This window comes from Myodes glareolus, chromosome 8, assembly GCF_982192425.1.
Source record: "Myodes glareolus chromosome 8, mMyoGla1.1, whole genome shotgun sequence".
Lineage (NCBI taxonomy): Eukaryota > Metazoa > Chordata > Mammalia > Rodentia > Cricetidae > Myodes > Myodes glareolus.
This window is the reverse complement of record NC_142033.1, coordinates 26,219,021-26,243,199: the sequence shown is the minus strand read 5'-3', so window position 1 is coordinate 26,243,199 and position 24,179 is coordinate 26,219,021. Positions and strand designations below refer to the sequence as shown.

Sequence of the window (24,179 nt, the reverse complement as noted above, 5' to 3'; positions counted from 1 at the left end):
GCACGTTGCCTTGATTTTCTCCTATCTAGTTTTTATTCATATTTTACTTAAGTGTAAAACAGCAGATGAAACCGATTTTTCACTCTAAAGCATGATTAGTGGAAGTGTGTCTTATAAATGCCAAATCACTAGACAAAGAAAAAAAATAATCTGTGTTTTTGAAAGCCATCCAATTTCATTTTATTTATTACCTTTGAGCCATTTCACAAATTAGAAAGCAACCGCCTATCCATTTCAGGTAAAGATTATTATACATTTAAAAGATCCCAATCCTGTTATCAGCATGTAGTAGCCAATTAGTTGAGCAAACATGGATTAGAAGGGAAGAAATGCCTGGAGTTCAATGGTTTTTAAACTGTGTTGGTTTTGCCCTCAAAAAGACATATCACAGTTTTTAGTGGCATTTCGGGATGCTGACTGCAACTGGCATTTCATGAGTACAGCACACAGATGTTGCCAAGCGTTCAGCAATACATAGGATGATTCCTCAAGCCCACATGCATGCAAAAGGGTTATGCAGTCTACATTGGTTAGTGCCAAGGTTGAGAACTCCTGCTCAAATAAGGATAAGAAATAAAATCATATCCTACATTTTAAATTCTGACTCTCAAGCAGCTACTATTCGAGTAAGATAAACAAATAAATCCAGATGGGGCTTACGTGATTGCAAATAACATTACTGCTATTGAACAATGGATGGCTTAAAATGATTTATTATTAAAGGTTTTGCTGGTTAGGAGTCTGGGCACAACTTAGCTGGGTTCTCAGAAAGGCTTTTCCTGAGAACTGCAGGCAAATTTCTCAATTGAATCTTGACTGGGGGTAACCGGTCATCAAGTCCATGTGCCTTACAGTACTTGTTCATTGATGCTTAAAATAGGTACTTTGGGTTCTTGATTACTGTAGGACTAAACAACTTGTCTCACAGCTGCCTCGGCTAGCACAAAACATGGTGTGCTTCAAAACCATTGTTGAAAATCTTCTTGGAAGGTGCATGTTAAAATGTTACAAATATAATCATGTTCCCAGAGATGGTGTCTCTACCTCTTCAGGATCCTGAAAAGAAACCTTTCCATTGGATGCTGTGAATCCAGACAATGAAATCGAAGCAAATTCCAGTGCTTTTATTCTCTGGATGGAGAATGAACAAGCAGGATCTACTGTTTACAAATCTTCTCACTCCATTCCTTCAGAGTTAGGAAGGCACAGAGCAAAGGAAATGGGGGAGGGGTCAGGGGAATAAAAGATGACACAGAGCAAAAGAAGTGGGGAAGGAAGGGAAATAAATGCTTCATACCATGTGGTTTAGTCTGTGATAGTCTACATGACAAGGAGTGTGGAAGACGCAGGTACAGAGTAAGACTATGAATTAGGAGCTAGAGAAATTGCTGCACTGAACAGCTTCTTAATTAACTCTCTGTCCCTGGGTCAGAGCAGCAGGGGTGTGACCTGATTTCTTCAGGGATCATGCCTTTTAGAGTTACCAGCCTCTAAAAGGGACAGACCTTTGATCTAACAATGATATTTAGGTACTGCATCTTTCTAGCATCCATTAAAAGTAATTATAATAAATTTTGTCCACTAGAGATTTGCTAAGAAACTCTGTCCATACACTTAAGAATATGCAGATGGATCATTTCTTGATATTGAATTATATTTAGCCTTGGCTATAATTAGACTAGTTAAATTTTTTTCTCCTAACTAATTTCAAAGTTGAAAGTCTGGGTAATAGTAGAAAGGTAACACTAGAGAGATGCATTGTTAATGAAGTAGTGTAGATATTGCTGAGCAAATTTTATGGCTACTTTGAATCTTTTATCATTTAGTCTATAAACAATCTATGATTTTTCAGATGCTATTTCAGATGTTATTTCAGTCTTAGACTGTAAAACATACTTTCAATATCTCACACAGGATAACTGATAATGTTATCATATGTCAGATTGCAAGTGTACTTTGCAATTTCACAGGAGCAATCTGAATTTCTGTTTTATATAAGTTGCACTTAAGATGCATAATTTGGGGAATAAGAGTGAAAATTATATAGTCAAAAAGAATTTTCCCTTAAATAACTTCCATGAGTGTTTATATTATTTGCATTGCTTATATATTCATAATATATAATTTAAAATATTTTTGAGCATCAATTATGGGCCAGAAAAAAATATGTGCCAGGATAATATTGCATTACCCTTCATAAGTCTATTTTACTTATTTTTCCTTTTAAACATCGCTTGCCTAGTTTATAGATCCATCCAAGTTCCTGAGATACAATGTAAACTGCCTCACAGTGGCTTCTTTTGCCTATTTATTTCTTTCATTTGTCGATTTATCTGGGCCTATTTAGCTAATGGTGCAGAATGTGATCAGCTTCCAGCATTGATCCTTAAATTATTTTGAGACAATATCCCCAAATAGCAATATATGAATACATATATAACTTATTAAACATGGTTATTTCATTCTTTTCCCCATTTTCTTATCATCATAATATATCAGGACCAATGATTTAGCTAAGTAAAGGGTCTGGGGTTTAGGAGGAAAGAAGGGTTATGATTGCAATGGGCGGCTGTATCAGGGAAAGAGGCATCCTGACTGTAGAAGATGAGAAGGTGGTTTGGGGAAGGCAGGAACAGAAGACATTGTATTTACCAGAGCAGGAGTCAAAGTATGAAGAGCATGGATTGTAAGGGTTTCAAAACTCCATTTAAGGACTGCGAATTGACAGGACCAGTTGGGACCTTCTAAACAAAGACATCTGATTTTTACTTTTCAACAATGACCCAACCTGAAAGGTGAGAGGTAGACTGTCATATCTACAGAGTGATACAAAGAGATGATTTCAATGTTGACAGGAGTAATAGCCTGTGGGACCCCAAGAACCCCCTGCTCAGTGGGAAAATGTCAGTTCTAAGGGTTCCATGCTGTGTGACTCCATTTATAACGCATCTTTGAGACAATGAAACCCCAGATGGAGAGCAGGGTAGTGGCTGCCTGGTGATAGGATAACAGGTAATTGAGTATGAATATGGAGAGCTGGCATAACGCCATACTGTTATAGTTATGGACCAGTTTTACATCTTGCATGTAGTGGTAGTAACACAAATGTGCACATGAGATAACATTACAGAGAACCAACACACACAAACAGAAAACATTTATTTTTTTAAAAAATGCTAATATTTACTTTTTTGAGGAAGAAACTCTTAACAAAATGTTTGAAAGCTGAGTGGCTTAAAGGCCACAAATATCAAGGTTGGAAGTCCAATACCCAAATCTCTAGGTGTAGTTTCATCTGATATTTTCTGTTCAATGCGCAGATGAATTTTTTCTTGCTTTTCCTCGCATGGTCCTTCCTCAGTCGATATATTGTCTGTGCACTACTCTGTTGTTGTAGGGGAGCGCAGGGCCCTTTTGTTCTGTCCCACCCGACTAGCTTACACCTGAAATAATCACACAGAAATTGTATTAATTAAATTGCTGCGTGGCCCATAAGCTCTAGCCTCTTATTGGCTAACTCTCACATCTTGATTCAATCCATTTCTAATAATCGGTATGTCACCACGAGGTTGTTTCTTACTGGGAAAGATTCAGCATGTCTGACCTGGCAGCTTCAAGGCGACTCGGCTCCATCTGCTGCTTTCTTCCTCTCAGAATACAGTTCTGTCTTCTCTGCCTATCTAAGTTCTGCCCTATCAGGTCAAGCAGTTTCTTTATTGATTAACCAATGAAAACAACACAAATACAGAAGGACCTCTTACAACACTCTGTTATTAGGACAATTGCCATTTTGTAAGGATCGTTCCCCAAAACACAATTAACCTCAATCTTGCTAGAATGTCTTCTATCCATACAGCGACATTCCTTAGTTTCATGAGGCTGGGATTTTAACATTTCTGCTGGAGTGAGCACAACTGAGTTCATCAGATGAAAACTGAGAATGTACTGACTATAGGAAAAAAACCTGGACCAGAGTCTTATCCTGGCTCTGACATTAAAATTTAGCTCTATAAGTTGTCATCATTCAGTGACTCTGGTTCAAATAATTCTACATTTTATAATCTCCTATAAGTCTAAAATTATTTTAAAAGTTTAAAATATTTTATGGATAAGTTATTTTGAAAAATATCTTATATTTATAATTTCTTTTTTATGCTGGAGATTAAACTTAGGGCTTTGCATGTACCAAGTGCATGGTCTAAAGTGAGCTGCTTTTCCAACCCAAGGTATTCTTTTTTGAAGAAAAAAATCGTTTCATATTAGAGAACAATAGTAATCTGATTATCTTCTGTAGGAGGCTTAGATAAAAAGAGACATATAATAGTATTTGGTCTTGGAGGCTGCTGTGGAAGATAAACTTTATAATTTGACTTTAGAAAGCTTAGCTTCTCTTGTTATATAATGTAGGAAGTTGGTTGACTGTCTAAGGTAAATGTTTCTTTTAAACTCTCTTGAAATATTGCACAGTAAATTAAGATAATATGAATTTAATTATATTATTATTCCTGGTAGTTAATGTGTATCAGATACTAAAATAAATATAAGAATTGCAGTCTCTGTAGTCGGTAGACTTCTGCAAGTAGATCGGTATCATGACTACGTATGGAAAGCAGGATTTGTCCTGGAAAAATAGAAATGGCAGAAATAAAGCAAAGGCAAATGGTGTTGTTACTTTGTTACTGTGGAAAGTGGAGGGGAGGAATTGTTGTCAACGACTGCACAGATAAAACTAATTGCTGTGTGAATGAGGAAATATTACCAATTTCTGAACCTGAAGTCCAGTGGAAGACATTTACCTTGCAAATGACCAAAAAGAGTTCTGTTGCTAAATCCAATTCAGAAAATGCTTTCAAAACACACAGCATCAGACATTGCACTCCTATCTGTTGTCAATGAAGAGAGTAAATCTGAACTAGCAATGTTGTCCTTTAGTGCAACAGGAAGTAGATAAAACTTGTCATACTATGAATGTCAGGATATGCTTGTTTGTCTAGATGCACATATAAATGTATTTGGGGTAAATATTAAGGAATGTTGCATATGGTTCTTGTATACAAATAGATTCAGTTTCATAACAAATCAGCAGGTTATATATTTAAAGAAAAGAAAAGTGATTTTTTTCAAAAGTAATTTTGGCAACAGTGTCCTTGTAATCTCAAAATTTTTCTCTTTTTCTTCTGTTTAAAACTATATCAAGGGACTCAATATAATAGTGTTGCTTTATATGTAAAATGTATTGCTATCCCATAAAGTATGGTTGCCAAAATTAATTTATAGATTAAAAATAGTGCATAATTATATAGAAACACTTTGTCTCTTAAGCCTATAGACCAATGGTTTCTGATGACAGCCTTGTGGATGTTAAATGCTTAAGTAAAACGTTAACACTTGTGTGTTAAATCTTTCTATTACATGTCTTCTGGCGTGGACGATCACAGATTTTTGTCCAACCTTAGCAAAGTCACAGTGTAATCAAGATACTACACTGCACACAGAGATCTCCCGAAAATACTTTTCAAAATAAAGCTGATGTAATGATCCTATCCTTTACCCATCATTGTAGCTGCTTTTCTCCGCACTGATGAAATATATGAAAGAAGCAATTTGAAGAAGAAAAGATTTATTTGGGATTACAGATAGAGAGGGTGCAGCCCATAGTGTTAGTGGAGGCATGACAGCAGAAGCAGCTCCCAGCCACAGCTGCAGAAGGGGGAGTGTGTAGGAACAGTTGGCAGACCAGGGGCAGAAGGGGGACAAGCATATACTCTTCAAGGTTTATGCAACAGAAACAACCTTTCACTAACCAGGTCTCACCTCCTCGGGGAATCAAACGATGCCAATGACTGGGGACTAAGTTTTCTTTTTCTTTTTTGTTTTTTATCCTTTTTTCTTTCCTTTTTTGATTTTTTTATTACTTTAAAAGAATACCAATCCAAATTTCCACTTCCTCTCCTCCTCCCACTTCCCCCAATCTTAAGAGAGGGCAAGGCACCCTGACCTGTGGGAAGTCCAAGGCCCTCCCCACTATATCTAGGTTGTGCAAGGTATACATCCACAGAGAATAGGATCCCAAAAAGCCAGTACATGCTATAGAGACAAATCCCAGAGCCGTTGTCATTGGCCACACAGTCTGCCCCAACTGTTAACCCCATTCTGAGGGACCAGTTTGAATCCATGCTCATTCATTCCCAGTAGAGTTGGAGTTGGTGAGCTTTCATTAGCTCAGGCACATTGTCTCAGTGGGTGAACCCCTCATGGTCTTGATCTCCTCACAGGGATTAAGTTTTCAATCCTATGAGTTTGTAGGAAAAATTTTGCATTGAAATCAAAACACCTGTTACATGGGCAGATAACATATTTGCAGGAGAAAAAAAAAAGAGTGTGCAATTTCCTTGCCCTCCAAAAGAATCAGAATTTAAGTAGGATTTTGAGAGGTGATTATAATCTACCAGATGTCTATATGGTGTACACTGACTATTGTTCTGAAGTAATCGCAACATGACCGTGCTTTTTATCGAACTTTAGTATCAGTTATACTTCACTTCTATCACTATTTTAAAAGAATTGAGTAAATGAAATATTTAGCAGTCTTGTCAGTATCGAGGAGGTTTCATGCTGAAGAGTGAATGTTTGACTTCACAAGATATGAAAAATAAAGTAGCTGGCTTACTTCGAAGGTTCCCGAGGAAGCAGTATGCTTTGTTGACTTGGTTGCTGTTCCTGTAACATCTTGCTGTTCTCCTGATTGTTTCATTCTTACGTTCATTTTTTATTTTAGGGAAAAAAATCAGTGCTGGAATTTCTATTTGAAGTTGTTTGGTTTTTATACTTGAAAAGCAATGCAATACCCTACTGTTGTAAACATACAGTGCCAAAAACAGAGAGAAACACATTTATGTTGTTCAACAATCTCCAAATTCATTAAATAATAATGCATCGATAATGTTCAAGTTTTAATGACTGTGATTTGTCCTATCCTCTGCTTACCTTGGTCAAAGCAAATGAATATTCTTTTATTTCAGTCCTACGTACTAATATTAAGTCTCATACCACACAAGGCACAGTAAACATGTTTATATTTCTATATGCATACGTATGGATTACAGAGTTATTACAAGTGAAAGAGGTTGCAGCAAACTTCAAGAGGGTTTAGCAGTGGTCTACAAAAGAGCTTAACTATTAAGAGAATGAACCAGACCAGCACTTGGAGGGAGCTACTGCCAGGGCTGATGGAGTCAGCGTTGAGAGTGATGCTGCAGACAGAAGTCAGCTGATAGGTTTAAGACTGAACCTAGTCTATAGCAGACAATGGATTAGGGCAGAAAGCAATGGGTCAAGTCCAGGACAAATAGGTGGGTGGGCAGACAGTCTAGTAGGCGCTGTCCACAACAGGTCACAAGTTCAACCAAAGCTCTGGGAACAACTCGGGGAGGCCTTGGTCCTTGACACACACCAGGTGTGCAATGACGGTTGATGTGGGACCATGCTATCGCAGTGTTAAGCATCTATCACTTTAGGGAGCCCAACAGAACCTTATACCATTTCCTTGCTCTGATATTTCTAATAAAATCTTGGGGTTGTTTCCTTGATATGATTTTAATACATTATGTTTCCCCTAGTCTTAGTTCATATGAGTAAATTTATAGACTGGGTCTATTTTATTACCAGTAATAACTCAGTTCATTAGCTTCTTCTGGGTGGGTGGTGCAGTTTTTGGGACATCTTTGGGTTTCTAGTCATCATCTTTCCTCAAAATGAAACCCAAAGGTACTTGTAAGGTAGAGTGTTCTTGTATAATGCACAGCCTAGAAAGAAAAAAACAAACGAAACCCCCAAACACTGTTTTTATACATTACAAAGTAAATAAATGCAGGGTAAAGCCTAATCTCTATGCCTTCTTTCCAGTTTCTAAATATAGACAAACAACTTTCCAAACAAACAAACAAAAAACCCCACCTTGATTTGACCTAGGGCCTTGTTTTTTTTAAGAGTCTCTTAGAAACATACTTGTGTGCATGAAAAATCTAAATTCTCTAAGCACACACAATCAAGCTATTTTATAGGCATGTCACATACACTATGCTCTGACACTTGAAAAATTACATCAAACGTTCATCGGTTCATCAGAGAATATGGAGTCAAACAAGTCATGTTAATGCCTAGAAACTAGCCATGTTTATACCTCGCTGAATTCGGCTGCCCATCCACCACCAAGCACAGTGAGAAGTAAGGACTGCAGAGACTCATGACTGCTCAAGAAGATTAGAATACATGAAATTTACAAGCTCATCCTTAAACAGGGCATTTTACCACCCATCTAAGGCTCCAAGGAGCACACTGGAAGAGGGGCCAGAGAAACAAAAAAGCTAGAAGTTAGTGAGAAGTGTGGCAAAATGCTATCTGCAAAGGCTGACACAATCATTGCAGTCATGATCACAGCAGCTGGAGTTGTTTGTGTTGGGCCTGCCCAGTGCTGGCCTAGGCGACAGCCACTCCTATGTGAAGAGGGAGCTCCTGGTCCATACCCCTTTGTGATGAGCTACTGGCAACTGTTGAACTCTGAGTGACAGACAGTCACAGCCTTTGTGTACCAATAGCAGGCCCGCTGGGCTCCATTGGATTCTTCTATATTTGTACCTAGGCAGGCAGTCCTGGTCAAACTCAGCAGGTCACAAAGCTAAAAAGGCCTGATCTGGGAAAGGGGCTTTTAAGGATGGGGGAAACAGGTGTAAGAGAAAAGAGACCAGGGGATGAGAGTTAACAGAATATTCTATAGGCATGCATGAAATTGTCAAAGAACATTAAGTTAAAAAAAAAATACTGGTTTATTACATTTGAGTTCCGTAAGGCTAGAAGTCTCATTTCTCTATGTCTCATTTATGGATTGAGATTAATAGAGCACTGTTTGGCACATAATAAATTAGAAAAATAGCAGACACAACATTCCATTGCTCATTTGTATCCTGAACATTATTTTAGGCAGCAAGAGAGATCCATTATGTTGTAGATCTGAACCCAACAGGGAATTAGAAGTGTTATTAACAAAATGGGTGATCTCTATAAGGCCTGCACCCTCTACTCTCAACTAAAGAGAGCCAGTCTTAGGTCAACTGCAGGCTCTCCATAGCCTGAGTTGACTGAAAGAAAGGGAATGCTACAGCAATACCTGTGTTTCTCTTCTCTTATTTTGACTTTGTAACCTTGGAAAACTACTGAGTCACTCGCTGCCTCAGTTTCACAATCTTAAAGTGAAGACTATGGATGAGAGCTGCTCACAGGCCTGTTTTCAGAGTTTCAGCCGTCTCTGAGATGTGCTAATACTACTGCTTAACCCATAATAGCTAATTGGGAAAACCCCACTATGTCTGTGCCATAGGATAATCTTTAAAAAATACACGAGCAGTTGTTGGTGCAAATTCATATTAAAATTCATTTTGTGTTTATCTAGCTATAAATATGTGTAAATGGTCACTATATTTGCAGCAACAGCACTGTCCTAGTAGACAGGGAGAGATTGTGATAGATCTGGATTCGAATCCAGGTCCAATCACATAAAGTTGCCAGGTATGAAAACTTGCCAGATGTAGACTTGGGAGAACTGATTGACTTGGCTTCTGTCATCTCCCTGCTGAAGGTGAATGTACCCACCCAAAGTGTATTTGGAGCAACCACGAAGAGAAGTAAAGGTGCCCCCAGGTAATGGGAGTACAATTAAAGCATGAAAAATGTAGGAGTATCTGGTTTTGTGGGATCTAACATGTAGCAGATTTATTAAAGAAGAGTCCCTCAAATTCTATTATTTGCACTTATTATCATATATAGGAAGGCCGTTACAACTTCACGTTTATTAAAACACTTAATTTCCTCTGTTTACAATAAGATTACTATCCTAAGGGAAAACCGGGAGATGTAAGTGGATCAAATTACAGAACTCAGGATCCCTCCGCATGGCTGATAGTCTATGGTATTCCACTCTCAAGTGACCTTACAGCCAAGCTGTGCAAATGAATTCTGAAAGGAACTGGAGGCATTTGATGGGAATATCAATGTTTCACCTTTAAGACTGTGTCTCATCAAATCTGCTGCCACCTCTTGCTAGCCACGGGGGTCAGGGAGAACATCTTTCCACCTTGAGTATTGCGCACATAGTCAAAAGCCCTTGCTCAGTGCTGGGATGGTTTTAGCTTTCTTGTTTCTTCTATCGGGCCCTTGGGAGGCTTGCTTTAGTAATGGACCTTGGATTCAAATGAACACTTGGCAAGAACAGAGCACAAAGTGCTTATGCAGTCAGCCAGGATATGGTCTACTGAGACGAGGCTAATAGAAAAGAAGTATTGGTAACAGGAAAACCATGAAGAGAGTGAGGCATTGAAGAGATGAAAGAAGAAAATGGAGAAGTGAGAAAAAAGCTGTAGGTTTCTCACGAGTAGGAAAGTAGGTTGTAAAGTGAAATTGACATAAGATGACGATGCTTTATTTTCTGTCTTAAGCATCTTTAGAAGTTGTTTGTCCCCCAAGACAAGTGCTGTATAGTCAAGGATAGTCATGCTTTACCAGAATCTTTTCATTCCTTCAGGATTGTCTTAGAAGCTTAAGGAAAACCGTTAATTTTAGAAGCATAAAGCCATTCAGGATGGCAGACATTTTTTTCTGTTTGTGTGATTATATCTGATGGTAGAGATCAAGCTCAGGACTTCATATATGCCAGAAAGCATCCAACTGCTGAGCTAACCCAACTTGTGTGCTTCACACAGGCTCTCCCTATGCAGCCCATGCTGGACTATGATTTGTGGTCATCTGACCACTACCTCCAAGTACTAGATTCTCAGATATGTACACAGTCAGAGGTTAGTTTTCATAACATAAAGTACTGTAAACATGAGATATGCAGCAAGAGGACAACAAATCACTTCCAGATTATATGATGATGATCCATGTTTTCTCATTTTTAAATGAATAATTTGTAAAATTAATCACTATATTTTTTTGGTCATTTAGAGAGCATCAATCACTGTGAAAATCAGCAATGTTTTCGTACTTTTATGTTTGTATTGTTCACAAAACATGCATTAACATTCTAAGTACTAATAGCTCAAGACAGGCTGGAGGAAAAAAATTAAAGAAAATAAGTCAAATAATAAAAATTGCATAAACTACAGACATTACATGTCAAGAGTCAGAAGAACTTAAAGTTTTTTTTAATGTATGTGTGGGAGTGTGGGATAAGGCTATGAAGGGAAACTCAATATGTCATTTTGTTTAGCTATTATTATGAAACACACTAGGAAATGTAATGCTGGTAAGTAGCAAAATTGTCAACTAGGATAAAATGCTAAATATAAGTAGTCACTCAAACTTACTTTTTCACACAGTAAACTTTCCAAATACACAGCACACAAGACATTTAGCACACAATTTGATTAAGCTTTCTCTGTCTCCTGGTAAGATTCTACCACAGCATCCACAATCATTTTTCCCTTATGAAAGACCAAGAGACTCTTACAGCATGTGATGTGGGCTGGAACCCAATGGGCAATGGCAGTTCTGAGGGTTTGGAGTTTTCTTTTGTCAATATCTATCAATAAGGCAAGTTCTTTCCCAACCCCAGGGGACATCAGGTATCACACTAGTAGTTACTCCGCCCAAACTGGCATCAAACAGAGCCCATGGGATCCTAGCATAGCAGTAAGCGGAAAGGGCCAGGAGGAGAGCGCACAGGTAGCTGCTTATAAATGACTGCTACTTTGATTAAATTTCAACCAAATTGGGCAGTCCCCACTTTTAGACAATTCTCAGTGACTCGCTTTTAATGAAAGAAATTATATTTGGTTCTTAGAATTAGGTTGTCTGTATTGAGCTAAGATTTGGGGGGTTTTTTTTAGAACGTATATACTTTACTATGACTGTATTGATTTACAGCCGTTTTCAAGGAAAGACATTAATTTTTTCAGGTTCTTCTCTCTCTGTGTTGTCTCGTGGTTTTCCTTAGTGGTAAGCATAGATTCCTGTATAAAATAAATTTTATGGACTGGGTCAATAAGAAATATTTAGCTGCCATGTGTTATTTCATTTGCATAGTCTTGCTGATTTTTACTGATCTTCTTCGACTGCTTCCTTACTTGCCCTGTCTCTGACATTCAACTGTCTTAACTTAGAGCTTTAGTTGGCCTTGGTAAGGCCAACTTCAGAAGAAATAATTTTAACAAAACTTGTACTAGCATATAAGCCAGGCTTGGGGAATTTGGAAAGGCTCTTGGATGGAGTTGATGGAGCTGTATGTGACTCAAAGGAGAGATGTAGTGAGATGTAAATGGGGCAGTGATGCTCTATACCATGGACAAAATCCCTGTGACAGAGAAAGAGGGTGCATGTGCTGGACTGTGGACCTTGTGTGGTTTGAACAATGAGTTTAAAAGATGAGAGTGCTCATAATGACCTGGAGAAGTTCCTGAAGGTCTTTGAGCATAAAGTAAAAATGTTCGCATTTTATTTGGCGAGTATGCAGACACCATTTAAGAGTTTGGAAGGGAGAGTAATATTGTCTAGTTTTTTTTTTCTCTAAGAAATATCTCTGGGAAAGTCAGAAAATACTTTCAGTGAGTTAATTTTTGAAAAAGAGAAGAAAAATAATAATTTTTATTTTATCACATAGGACTATTATTTATAAAATGGTTTGCTGTGATGATGTCCTCTTAAAAATGCTGCTCTGCTTGCTAGCACTACAGTGACACACACTGAACATATACTAAAGGGTCTATTTGAAAGTTTTAAGGCTGAAGTCACCACAAGCAAAAATCCTGTAGAAATTTGCCATTGTCCTGTGTGAAATGTACAGTTGAGACGACAGGCTCAAGTCTCCTCTTGTACATATGTACAACTACGTACCTTTATACAGAAAATTATTGCTGAACTAATCTAAACTAACCTCCTAGTTACGTGCTAATTAAAATATCCAGCATTAGAAAGGCATTCATCTTGAAAGCATTCTTTAGTGTCTGTATAATTCCTGAGAAAGAAGACAATTGAAAAACAGTTTCTATTTTAAAAGTATTTTTCCCCCTTCAGCTCAAAGAGGTTCGCTAAACAAGTTAATTTGAGCATAAGATTATTTAGCTAATAGCAGGTAACTCTACACATCTTCATTTTTACATGATCAGACTTAAAAAGACAAAGAACGAGCAAGGCTTTGTGTGAAATAAAACCTGCAGCTTATTATCAATGAAAAGATTATAGCTCCTGTCAAAAGCATCACAGTTCCTCTAAGTGGTCCCTTCACACACACAAATGAGAGCTAGCTTTGTTTAAATTAAAGAGAAAACACATGAGATTCTCTTTTAACTCTTGCCTTAACCTCCCCAAGTAGTAAGCATCTTCTATCATTTGAAAAAATTATCGCCTGGGGGCTGGAGAGATGGCTCAGAGGTTAAGAGCATTGCCTGCTCTTCCAAAGGTCCTGAGTTCAATTCCCAGCAACCACATGGTGGCTCACAACCATCTGTAATGGGGTCTGGTGCCCTCTTCTGGCCTGTAGGCATACACACAGAGAGAATATTGTATACATAATAAATAAATAAATATTTTAAAAAATTATCGTCTGAAAAAAATTCAAAATATTCTTGTATCGGAATGCTGACACATACACATGAATTTTTAAGAATAAATGCTTAACAATGCTAAGCATTTAATTTTCAATTTATTTTTACCTTCCAATGATGTTTTTTATATATTTTTGCTGACATTGAAATATGTTTTAGTCTTATTTTGCTGTTTCTATTTTAAAGCATTAATTTTCTTTAACATTTTGAAACATTTTGTTAGAAGTTATTTAATCTATAACAGGTATCAGAATAAATCATTCTATTTTATGAACCCTGAGCTTTTATTTCAGAACTATAAAATTCTGAACAGTGTGGCCATTCTACTCTGCTTAGCTGTCAGAGAAACACTCAAAATTCTACTGCATTCATTCCAAATGGTGACGGACTCTGGGTACAGCAGCGACTGGGGACAGAAAGGAAAAACTGCACAGGTTTCAGATAGAAAAAGAGACACAATCAGCTGAGCTTTGCAATCTGGAGTACATTATTTACTTGGGAGAGGAACAGAAAAGAGACACTCTGCCATCTTGTCTCAATTTGAAGCTGTTGTAGTTTTACTAACCTACCTTGCCATTCTCCCTGCCCATTTGTCTTTCATATACAAAGAAAACAAAGAGAAAGTAGAAAACTGAGAAGGTAAGGCAAACAAAGGAAACATGAATTCAGAGAACATAATGATAGGCATGCTACTATTACAGTCATTTGATGTTTAGCAATCAATATGCCCTGCCTCCGGCATATCAATCCTGGATTGGAAAGTTTTATGGACAGCAAGGTCTCTCTGATGAATGTGGTATGTCTCCTGGGGCAACTGAGGGTTTGCAATTATACTTTTATCACTATGAAGTTAATTTACATCAGGAAAACCATGAAGGACTGCAAAATTGCCACAGGACTCCCCTAAACTTTTAAATATGAGGTAGCTAGCACCAGGCTAGAGCCAGTGTCCCTGGAGTCTCCAGTCAGTAAGTGAAGTCAGTAGTTTTGACTTCGAGTGCTTCAACGGCAGTGTGTTTATGTAGTGCATTTCGACAATCATACAGTAAGAACATAAAGATATTTTTCCCAGAAATAGAATTCCGTTAATGAGTGCTCCGTCACTGATAGTAGATGACTTTGTTGTGTCTCGCCTTCGTTCAACACTAAGCATATTCACTTGGTACTTAGAATACATTTGCTCCCATGAAAATATTCTTGAAACTAATTTAGCAATGTAATTTCTTAGGATGTACTTGCTATTTATGTAGTAAGTCAAATTTGATTTTTTTTTTAAAGTTGGGTCAGTTCTCAAAGTATGCAGGTAGACCATTAAGGTACTCAAATGATGTGTAGTAAAAGATCATACTCAGAATTACTCTTTTTGAGATCATAATGTAATTACAATATTTTCCATTCCCTCTCCTCCCTCCTAGTCCAGCAATATACCGTTCCATGCTTCTCTTCAAATCTGTGGCCTCTTTTTTCATTAATTGTTTGAGTGTGGAAAGATTTCTTTTTTTTTGTCCTCTCCTTGTCATTTTATTATTTTGCCTTTGTCGTATTTAGAAGCTTGCATTCTCTAATATACTAGTTATTGTAAGGGGGATTTATTTTGGGTTATAGTGTGAACGTTGTAGTCTGGCATGGCCAACAGGACATGCATAACAAAGACTGGCTCTGTCCAAGGCAGTAGGAGTCTGAGTCAGCTCGCTTACATCTCTAGCCTTGAATCAGAGATCAGAGAGCTCCTCCAGCACGTGGCAGAGATATAACCCATAAAGCCCCTCCCCCTGCACTGGCCCTACTCCTTCTAGCTAGGCAATGCTTCCTACAACTTCTACAAAAATCCAGATCACCATCTGTGGACCAAATTTTTACAAATGAACTTATAGTGGGCTCTTTCTTTTCAAACCATAACATCTACTATGAATATGATATCTTATCTAACTTCTTTCTATATCAAGTTTGAAACTCTAAGTACAAGGTTTAAGGTTTTAATTTGCTGTTGTCAGAAAGCATTGAGAAGTTTGCAGGGAGTCTCACCGTATTGTAATTTTGCTTTCTGTGATTAGAGTTAAAAAAGAAAACAACCTCAAAAGCCTGTGTTTGGCAGTGGTCAAATGGCTGTTTTGGTAATCATTTGACATTCTGACACCTCGGTACTGGCGTGCTTTTGCCACGTTTAAACGGCAAATGAGGTCATGGAGTTCTAGGGTCTTGACATTCGCTCAACTGTCAAAAGTGATTTCTAATTTGGGGACTTCCTGAAGCCCTGCTATGAGCAAGCAATGTAGGTGTTTTGTTTTGTTTTGTTTTCCAACTGTGTTTCAGGAGTTTCTACCACAGGACCCCTGGGCATGGGAAGCACAACCACCAGCACCACTCTTCGAACCACGACCTGGAACATAGGGAGGAGTACCACCCCGTCGCTGCCGGGTAGAAGAAACCGGAGTACCAGCACACCGTCCCCAGCTGTGGAGGTGCTGGATGACATCACCACACACCTGCCATCGGCAGCCTCCCAGATTCCAGCAATGGAAGAGAGCTGTGATGCTGTGGAAGCCCGGGAAATAATGTGGTTTAAGACCCGTCAGGGGCAAGTAGCTAAACAGCCCTGCCCAGCAGGAACCATAGGTGAGCCAGCCCCAGCCAGCCTAGCCCAGGCCTGCCTTGAGTTTGTGTTGATTTTTTTCTTCAGTTCTTTCTTTCTCTTTTCTTTTCTTCTTTCCTCTTAGTTCTATTTATTATGTTATTACCATCTATTTTTCCTTATTAAGATTTGGTTAGGTTATGAGCGTAGCCAAATGAGTGCTGGGTGACCAGCATTTGATAACAGAACTTGAAAAGTCACAGATGAGAATTTGGTTGAAATGCCTTGAGTAACAGTTTTCTTTTAATGTTAGTTCTGGGGGTCAATGGTGCTCCACAGAGCCAGGTCCTTGCAACGTTCCTGCACTGTCCTTGGATTGCATCCAGGTTGTTTTGTGTTTCTCGATGATGGCTAAATATTGGTAGAGCAGAAGCTGAGCTGTGTGGACTCCTGGTGACCATTGATCACATTTTGCATTTATAAGAGGAGAAAGCATGAATATCTTTTTCACCAATTATGTTGTTGTTCCCTAGTGGCTAAAGGCATGTGATGTGGTCATGAGTCTGCTATCAGGATCAATCTCACACTCACAAGCATCCATTAAAGAACAATCCCCTCTGCTTCTTCCAGGAGATAACTTAAAACCAAATCTCCCTGAGTCTTTTCTATTTCTGCCATAATTTATAAGAATCCCAAGGTGCAGTCATATTTATCATTTTTAAGATAAATACACTGCTTGACTAGACCTTTGCGTTCACCTTTGTAATACTTGACACACCAAAAAATATTTGTATCATTCCTCAAAACTTATAAACAAAATAAATATATAACTGTTGTATGTGCATATATTCTTATGGACTGTCTTTAGACATTATTCGCTGGACTCCATTAACCATGTGGATATGTCATTCCTGAGTCCATAATACACGGAGTGTGGATACACCAGAAAGTCTTCTTTTGTATAAGTGTTCAAAATCTCAGCACCATTCTTTCTCTTTCTGAAAAGGAATGGGAATATTTGTTTCTAAGGTTTTCTATTGGATTGGCCTGTGCAAGCCACTGAAGACTTCCTTCTTTCTTACTTAAAAGGTCACTCTTTCCTCCCTGAAGGAGAGGTGACAGCAGCCTTGCTGCTCTAGACACATCCTGTGAGCAGTAGTGAAAACCTTTATTTGCAGGCACTTCATACTACTGACCTAGATCAGTGTTGTTCTGTGGAAATTGGGAAAGAGTTTTAGTGGAAGCTGAACTTTCTGAAGTTCTCCTAGGACTTAAATGGTACTGCCAGTGTGCCTGAGCCCCAGTTTCATAACTCTCTGAATTCTTGTTAAACCACTAAGATAGGCCTACACAGGTTCTCACTGAATTCTAGTCATAGCTGCCTCTCTTTAAACACAGTCCCATTCAGATCCATCCTCTATTCTGCTGCAAGTGATTCCCTTCTGAAACCTGAATCTAACCATTCTTTTCTTCTTAATAATCTTCACTAATTTCTAGCATAGTAGACACAAGGCTTTATAGTCCAGCTTCCCTGCCTTTCCATTTCATTAAATACAACTCCTTCATCTAGGAGAAACCCCACTCAAAAATCTTGATGTCTCCCAAAGGCGATATAGTTCCTCTACTCACAACAGGCTTTCTTTTTATTCTGACAACGTGCATTGCTAACATTGCTTTCCTCTTGCAAACCCAAACAAAAGATCCATGAAGAAAAGCTATCCAAGGGTCTTAATTCATGAAATTCTTCCCCACACCCACCACAGTTGCCAACAAGACCCTAAAAACATTGAATCCTTTTCATTTGTTCTTATCATTTGCCCAATGGCATTTACTTTCAAATCTTTGTATCTGATTTGATAGACACTACTATCTCAATACAGTTATCTAGTTTTTACCCTTGCTTATACTAAATATGTATAGTGAAGACATGAAGTTATTCTAAGAAATGTGATTTGAATGTTTGAATGTTTCTTTCTTTCTGTAGGTGTATCAACTTACCTCTGCCTTGCTCCTGATGGGATATGGGATCCCCAAGGACCAGATCTCAGCAACTGCTCTTCTCCTTGGGTCAATCACATAACACAGAAGGTAAATACAAAACCCAAGAGGAAGGCTTAGCAGGCTCTGTCTCTAGATTGTTAATGACTATTGCTGAAAACCAAGTAAGATGCCTTTAAAAATTAACCTACAACAGTTTCTTCATTTTATTAGACTTTCAAGTTAAAAGGCAACCTCTAACACATGATGTGCTAATTCCAGGACTCTGTTGGTCTAAACTGCAAACCCACAAACTTCCTCTAAGCCAGGCATTTATCTTTATAGTAAGTTTATTATTAACCACATTTCTATCATACCTTACAGATACAAACATTGAAGAGACACTGCCCACCAAGCAAGCGAGTTTTTGTTTCAAGCAAAAGTTTTAAGCATACATGATTATGGATTCTTTTCCCTCTGGAAATAATAAACTAATATCGAAAATTGTACCTCTGGAATCCTCAACCACTTGTTGAATGTTGTGTAGCCTAGTCATCAGTGCTAAAAGTACACACATGTGTGACGGGATCTTCAGACTCAAATCTGGGCCTGTTCGGGTGCAATATGTTGAACATTTTTATTATTAATGTGCTCTGGGGCTTCAAATTGATTTTATTACAAACAGAGACCAGATGTGTATTTATGCCAAAAGGGCTATGGAATGGATCCTTATTACAGCAATTTCTGTGGATTTATGCACTCCTAAAATGGAGAGTCCTTCTATGGCACATTAGCCTTGTTGTGGAATTTCTGACGTTTTTTTTTTTTTTTTTCCCTCCTGAAAATATTCCAAATGCTGGCCTTCCTAAAAGCCTGCCATTTACTCTTTTCTGTATTTGTTTTTAACCAGGCTTATCCTCGATAATATTCTGCATAATAATCCATAAATACCTACCCAGTAGATCATTTCGCAAATGAGCTGTAACTATCTGGGCACCGTCGATCAAGGAAGAAGTGTGGTTTTACTGACTCCGTGACTCTCTTCCATATGCATCTCCATGCTTGTTGCTATTCATAATGGCGCTTCTCCAATTTCAGCACTGTTCCTGCCACAGCTTTTATGTCCTTTGATTTTACTACAATGTAGCTCAGACCCCAGGGCAAATAACTCTCCCTGGATGTGACCAGACTAAGTGATCAGCAGCATATCTTTTTACATTAGCAACTTTAAAAAAAAAAAAAAGTTCCCTAGATACTTAGCCCAGGGGTTAATATAAATTCAATAATAATTCACCTGGAAAGCTGCGTGTTTTCATGATAATTTCTGAATATGGTTGGGCTATTTCATTGCAGAAATTACCGGGTGACTTGAACTGATAATGATAGTTAATTTCCTTCTTTCCTCTGCAGCCCGGCTAATCTTAGGACAAAAGAGATAATTCCTTTTAAAGACCAGACAGCTGTTGCCCATTTGATTCATGGAGGAGATGTTTTGTTTTATAATAAATAGGTCTTGTTCATCCAGAGCATTTCTGTTTAATCCTGATGGGTCTGTGGAGTTAGGATAGATTAAAATTACATTCAAATTAAAGAATTTAGTCAACTGGAATTTATAACAATGATTTAAATTTATAAAGTCCTCAGAAGAATCTTTGCAGTCTCCCCATTAGCCGTCCACAGTGGAGGCTCAGGGGGACTGCTTCAGAGTGTCCACTCTGTCTTTATTTGCTTATACATGCGCTGGCTAGCCTGGGACTCACCGTTCTCACTTTCCCATGTACTCACTAGCAGGCGCTCTTCAGTTTGTTCACCCTTTCTTTCTGGTTGTATCTGTTAGATCTGCTGCTCAGAATATGAATATTGCCAGGATTAAATTCTTTTCCCTGCTCGCTGACTCCCATTACGTGTGCCTTCCCCATTCCTCCTCCTCGCTTCTTTTCACCTTACCCATACACAGCATCTCCTTTGTGCTGATTGCATGCTCCTACTTTTTTCTGCCACTTGCTTTTGTTTTCATGCTGGATTAGAAGATAGAATACATTTTTAAAAATTATTCTACTGCCCCCTCATCTCCCTGAAACAGAGTAGTTGTCCACCTGTTCAGAAAGTTTGGGAGTGAAAAGTTCCGTGAAGCAAGATGCCCCTCGGTCTTACCTTGTTTGACTATCATAATAAAATTCATAGACTAGATGGCGTATGAATAACCGATGTTATTTCCTATTGTCTTAGAAGCTGGAAAGTCTAACATAGGGTGACTGTGGATTCAGGCTCTGCTAAGGGCCTCTTTTTTAGCTTAAGCAAGTGTTTAATACCGCTTCCATAAGAATTCCCATACCATCTATGAAGGCTTTGATCTTGAGGCCCAATTCCTCCCACCAAAGTCACACCTTCTTACCACATTGGTTTCATCTAATACAATTTAGTTTTCAATGTTTACATACAGTCCATAATAGCCCTTCCCCCTTGGTTTTATAGCACTGCTAAGGAACAGCTGGAGACTTAAATGGAAAGGGCACTGGCCTGAGGATTTAAAAAAAAAAAGATTGATTGATTGATTATGTATACAGTAGTCTGTCTCCATGTATGCCTGCAGACCAGTAGAGGGTACCAGATATCATTACAAATGATTGTAAGCCATCATGTGGTTGCTGGGAATTGAACACAGGATCTCTGGAAGAGCAACCAGTGCTCTTAACCACTGAGCCATCTCTCCAGCTACCTGGCCAGGAAAATTTTATAGGTGAACTCTAGTGGAAAAAATATTAACCTCTTCCTTCATCTCTCCACCTGAAAAATAGGATAGATCCTTAATTTGAATAGCAATGTTTGCTTGATATTTATTAACACTATTATAGATGATAGTTGTACAATTAAGAAAACTAGGAAGCTTTAGTGGAGCTAAAAAACAAAGTTATTTCTATTTAAAAATGAGTTATGCTATTCTCCCACCAGTCAGTCTAGAAGGAAGAAAACAGACAATGGAATAGTGGTGGTTAGGACTTGCAAATGAATTTGGGTTGCTTATCTACTGAAGAAGCTATCGAGTAAATAGAGTATATAGAAAGTGGATTGCATTTCATTAGAGAGAATGTGCTACAAACTCATCAAGGTATTTGCTATAAACAAACTAGCTAGAATAGTTCCATAATAATTATATTTAATTTTAAAAGTACACCTTGTACAGAAAAGGGAAATAAATTACACCCAGAAGATCTTTATTCCAATGAAGGAGAGGTATCTAAAGTAGGAGGAGAAAAAAAACCTCATGAAAGTGAGGGAAGGCTGGAAATATGGATAAATGGATGTGTGAAAAAGTAAAGGAAAAACAAATATGTAGACATTTAGATGTTTATAAACAGATATGTCTTCTAATTGACTAAAAATATTTTTCTTTACTGAAAAGAAGTATGCTAGATCAGAGTTCAGCTTACTGAAATATATATGACAGCAAATCGTATTCTCTTACCCACTTTAATGATGACTATAAAATTATCTCTGGCATCAATTTGAACTACATATTGAACTGAACATTTCAAAACCAGAATCTATATTTCCTATTTTGCATACCTTTAGAGTATGCTTCATTGTTTTATCTCACCAGTCTATTTCCAGTTTAGTCTGTAATATGATGGTTTTGAACAGCATTTATACTATGTACACACTGAGTGAGGTGTGCTCCCCACTCCCTGGCCTGGTCCAACAATTGTATGAAAAAAATATGATTGAATTGTCAGAGTTAGTGGTTTCATTTTCTTCACAACAAGTTCACATCTCTTTTATTTTGTCTGTACCTAAGCTACTTTAAATCTCAAAGATGATTTAAGTTTTTAATTAATTTTTTTTTTTTTGCTTTTGTCAAAATTTGAAAGGATGTAGTGTATCAGCATAGTATCTACAATGCTAAAGGACAGCTGCTGGGCTCCTCTCCACTGAATAAGTCCTATGTATAATCCTACCACATCAATACAGGCATTAATATACTAATCCTTATAAAACTCATGAATTTTCTCAGTCTCTATATATGTATTTATAAGAAGTAACTTTAGTAATGTTTAATGGAAAAAACCTTAGAGGCATTTTAAAGAGGCCTTTAAGCTAGGAATAGGTTTATTTTAAACATGCCTCTGCAGAAAAGACTTAAAGCAGATTAAAATGTGTTTGCATTTTAATACAGAATTAATGCTCAAGTAAAGTGAGAAAAATAAGGTTGTCACAGAGCTTTTCTGAAGCCAGTGGAGAGATTGTGAGTTGAGAAGGTCATCAGGAAAACACGGTCATGAAACTGCATTCAGATTGTGAGGGCTGTGGGAAAATCCAGTCGGTGGTACTACCACCAAATTATGTAAGGCAGAACCTGGCACCCTTACTTTCCACTCCACAGGTAGTAGGCAGGAGGCCTGGAAGGTCTACCTGGAAATCCCTCCCTCCCCGCAACCACAAACCTGGCTCATTTCTTTCTCTTTTGATTCTGACAATGCCTTAATGCATCACGTGAGTTCTCATTTCAGTGCAAATCTGGATAGCAGCGCCTTCCTATTTCTCTCATCGTTTTCATAAACAGGGTCTCTTTTTCTACTCCCAATTCACTCTCTAGTACTACTCCAGGTGCGGTTAGACTTAAGCTTCATGTTCCTCCCTACTACTGCCTGTTCCCTCTGCCTGGAATCCCTGCCTCTGTTTCTAATCTCTTCTTTTCCATGGCATTTCAAATTAAACTTTTCTCAGAGAAGCATTTCATAAATTAAACGAAAAGTACCCTCACACATTCTAGGCAAAATTTTTACTAACAATTCTACTTCACAGGGTTTTTGTATTCCATTCAATAAACTAAGTATGTGCAGAGAGATATGTTTTTCATAACTTTCTGCTGCTAAGAATTAAGGCACTTTTAAAAATAATCATCTGTTTCATTATCGTATTCACAGACATTAACACAGTGATACAGACATTCAAGCATGGGGCAAAGGGTGAAGTTCAGTGGGAGAGTAAGGGTTGAGGCTTCCTTGAAGCTTGTGATTCAGTCCTACACCCACTAAATAATGCAAGTGTTCATTAAAGAGCAAATGTACATACAGGTTAAATGAGCTATTGTTCGAATGATTTATTCATGCAAGAAAGATGAAATATAGATAGATGATTGATCTACATATAGATAGGTAGATAGATAGGTAAATAGAGGATAGTTAGTTAGATAGACGATAGGTACATAGAAGATAGATGGATAGATAGATACATACATGCTTACATACCTAGAGGATGGATGGATAGATAGATAGATAGATAGATAGATAGATAGATAGATAGATAGATAGATACATACATACATATATACATACATACATACATACATACATACATAGATGATGCTTAGTTGCAGACAAACTGTTAGAGTTAGACATACTTTTCTACCTAAAAATAAAATATAACCTTCAATATTCATGCAATTTATACATCAGAAATTTTTACCAGCCCCAGCTCCAAAAGGTCAGTCTTGGAAACCAAACAACACTCTAGAGAAAGTGTCAGAAATAAAGGCTCTGTAAGTGACCCAAGAATGGACAAGAGGAAAGTGCTCACCAATCAACTTTTTAGCTAAGGACAGTATGGGTGTTGATCAAGAGATATTTTTAGTCAGCTCCCATTACTGTGATAAAATCTGACAAAAACCAACCTAAAAGAGGAAAGACTTATACGGGCCCATGGTTCAGAGCTCTCTGCCCACAGTGCTGATCTCATTTTCTTTATCTCAAGGTCAGGCTGACCATCATGGAAGCAGGAGTATATGGCAGAGTAGCCAAAAAGCGAAAGAAGAGAGGATACCAGGGCAGGATATACACTTCCTGGCACACCTCTAGTGGCTTCCTTCCTCTACCCATACTTTACCTCCTAGTTATATCACCTCCAAATTGTGCCACTAAATTAGTGTTCAGTGTCAACTTCCATTGGCCTATGCAGATTTTATCTGCTCATCTTGGGGTCTGAAGACTTGAAAGCATGGTGTGGACTACAGTCTAATGTTGTAGACAACTTATTTC

At 38.0% G+C, this 24,179-nt stretch overlaps 1 protein-coding gene across 1 annotated transcript in view; it reads left to right on the top strand.

Moving 5' to 3' along the window:
- The window catches only part of Adgrl3 (adhesion G protein-coupled receptor L3), a 722,793-nt gene that overhangs the window by 553,620 nt on the left and 144,994 nt on the right, over positions 1 to 24,179 (top strand). The window contains 2 exon segments of the mRNA XM_087908936.1: positions 15,909 to 16,211; positions 18,152 to 18,255. Of these exon segments, the coding sequence (XP_087765062.1) occupies positions 15,909 to 16,211; positions 18,152 to 18,255 (407 nt within the window).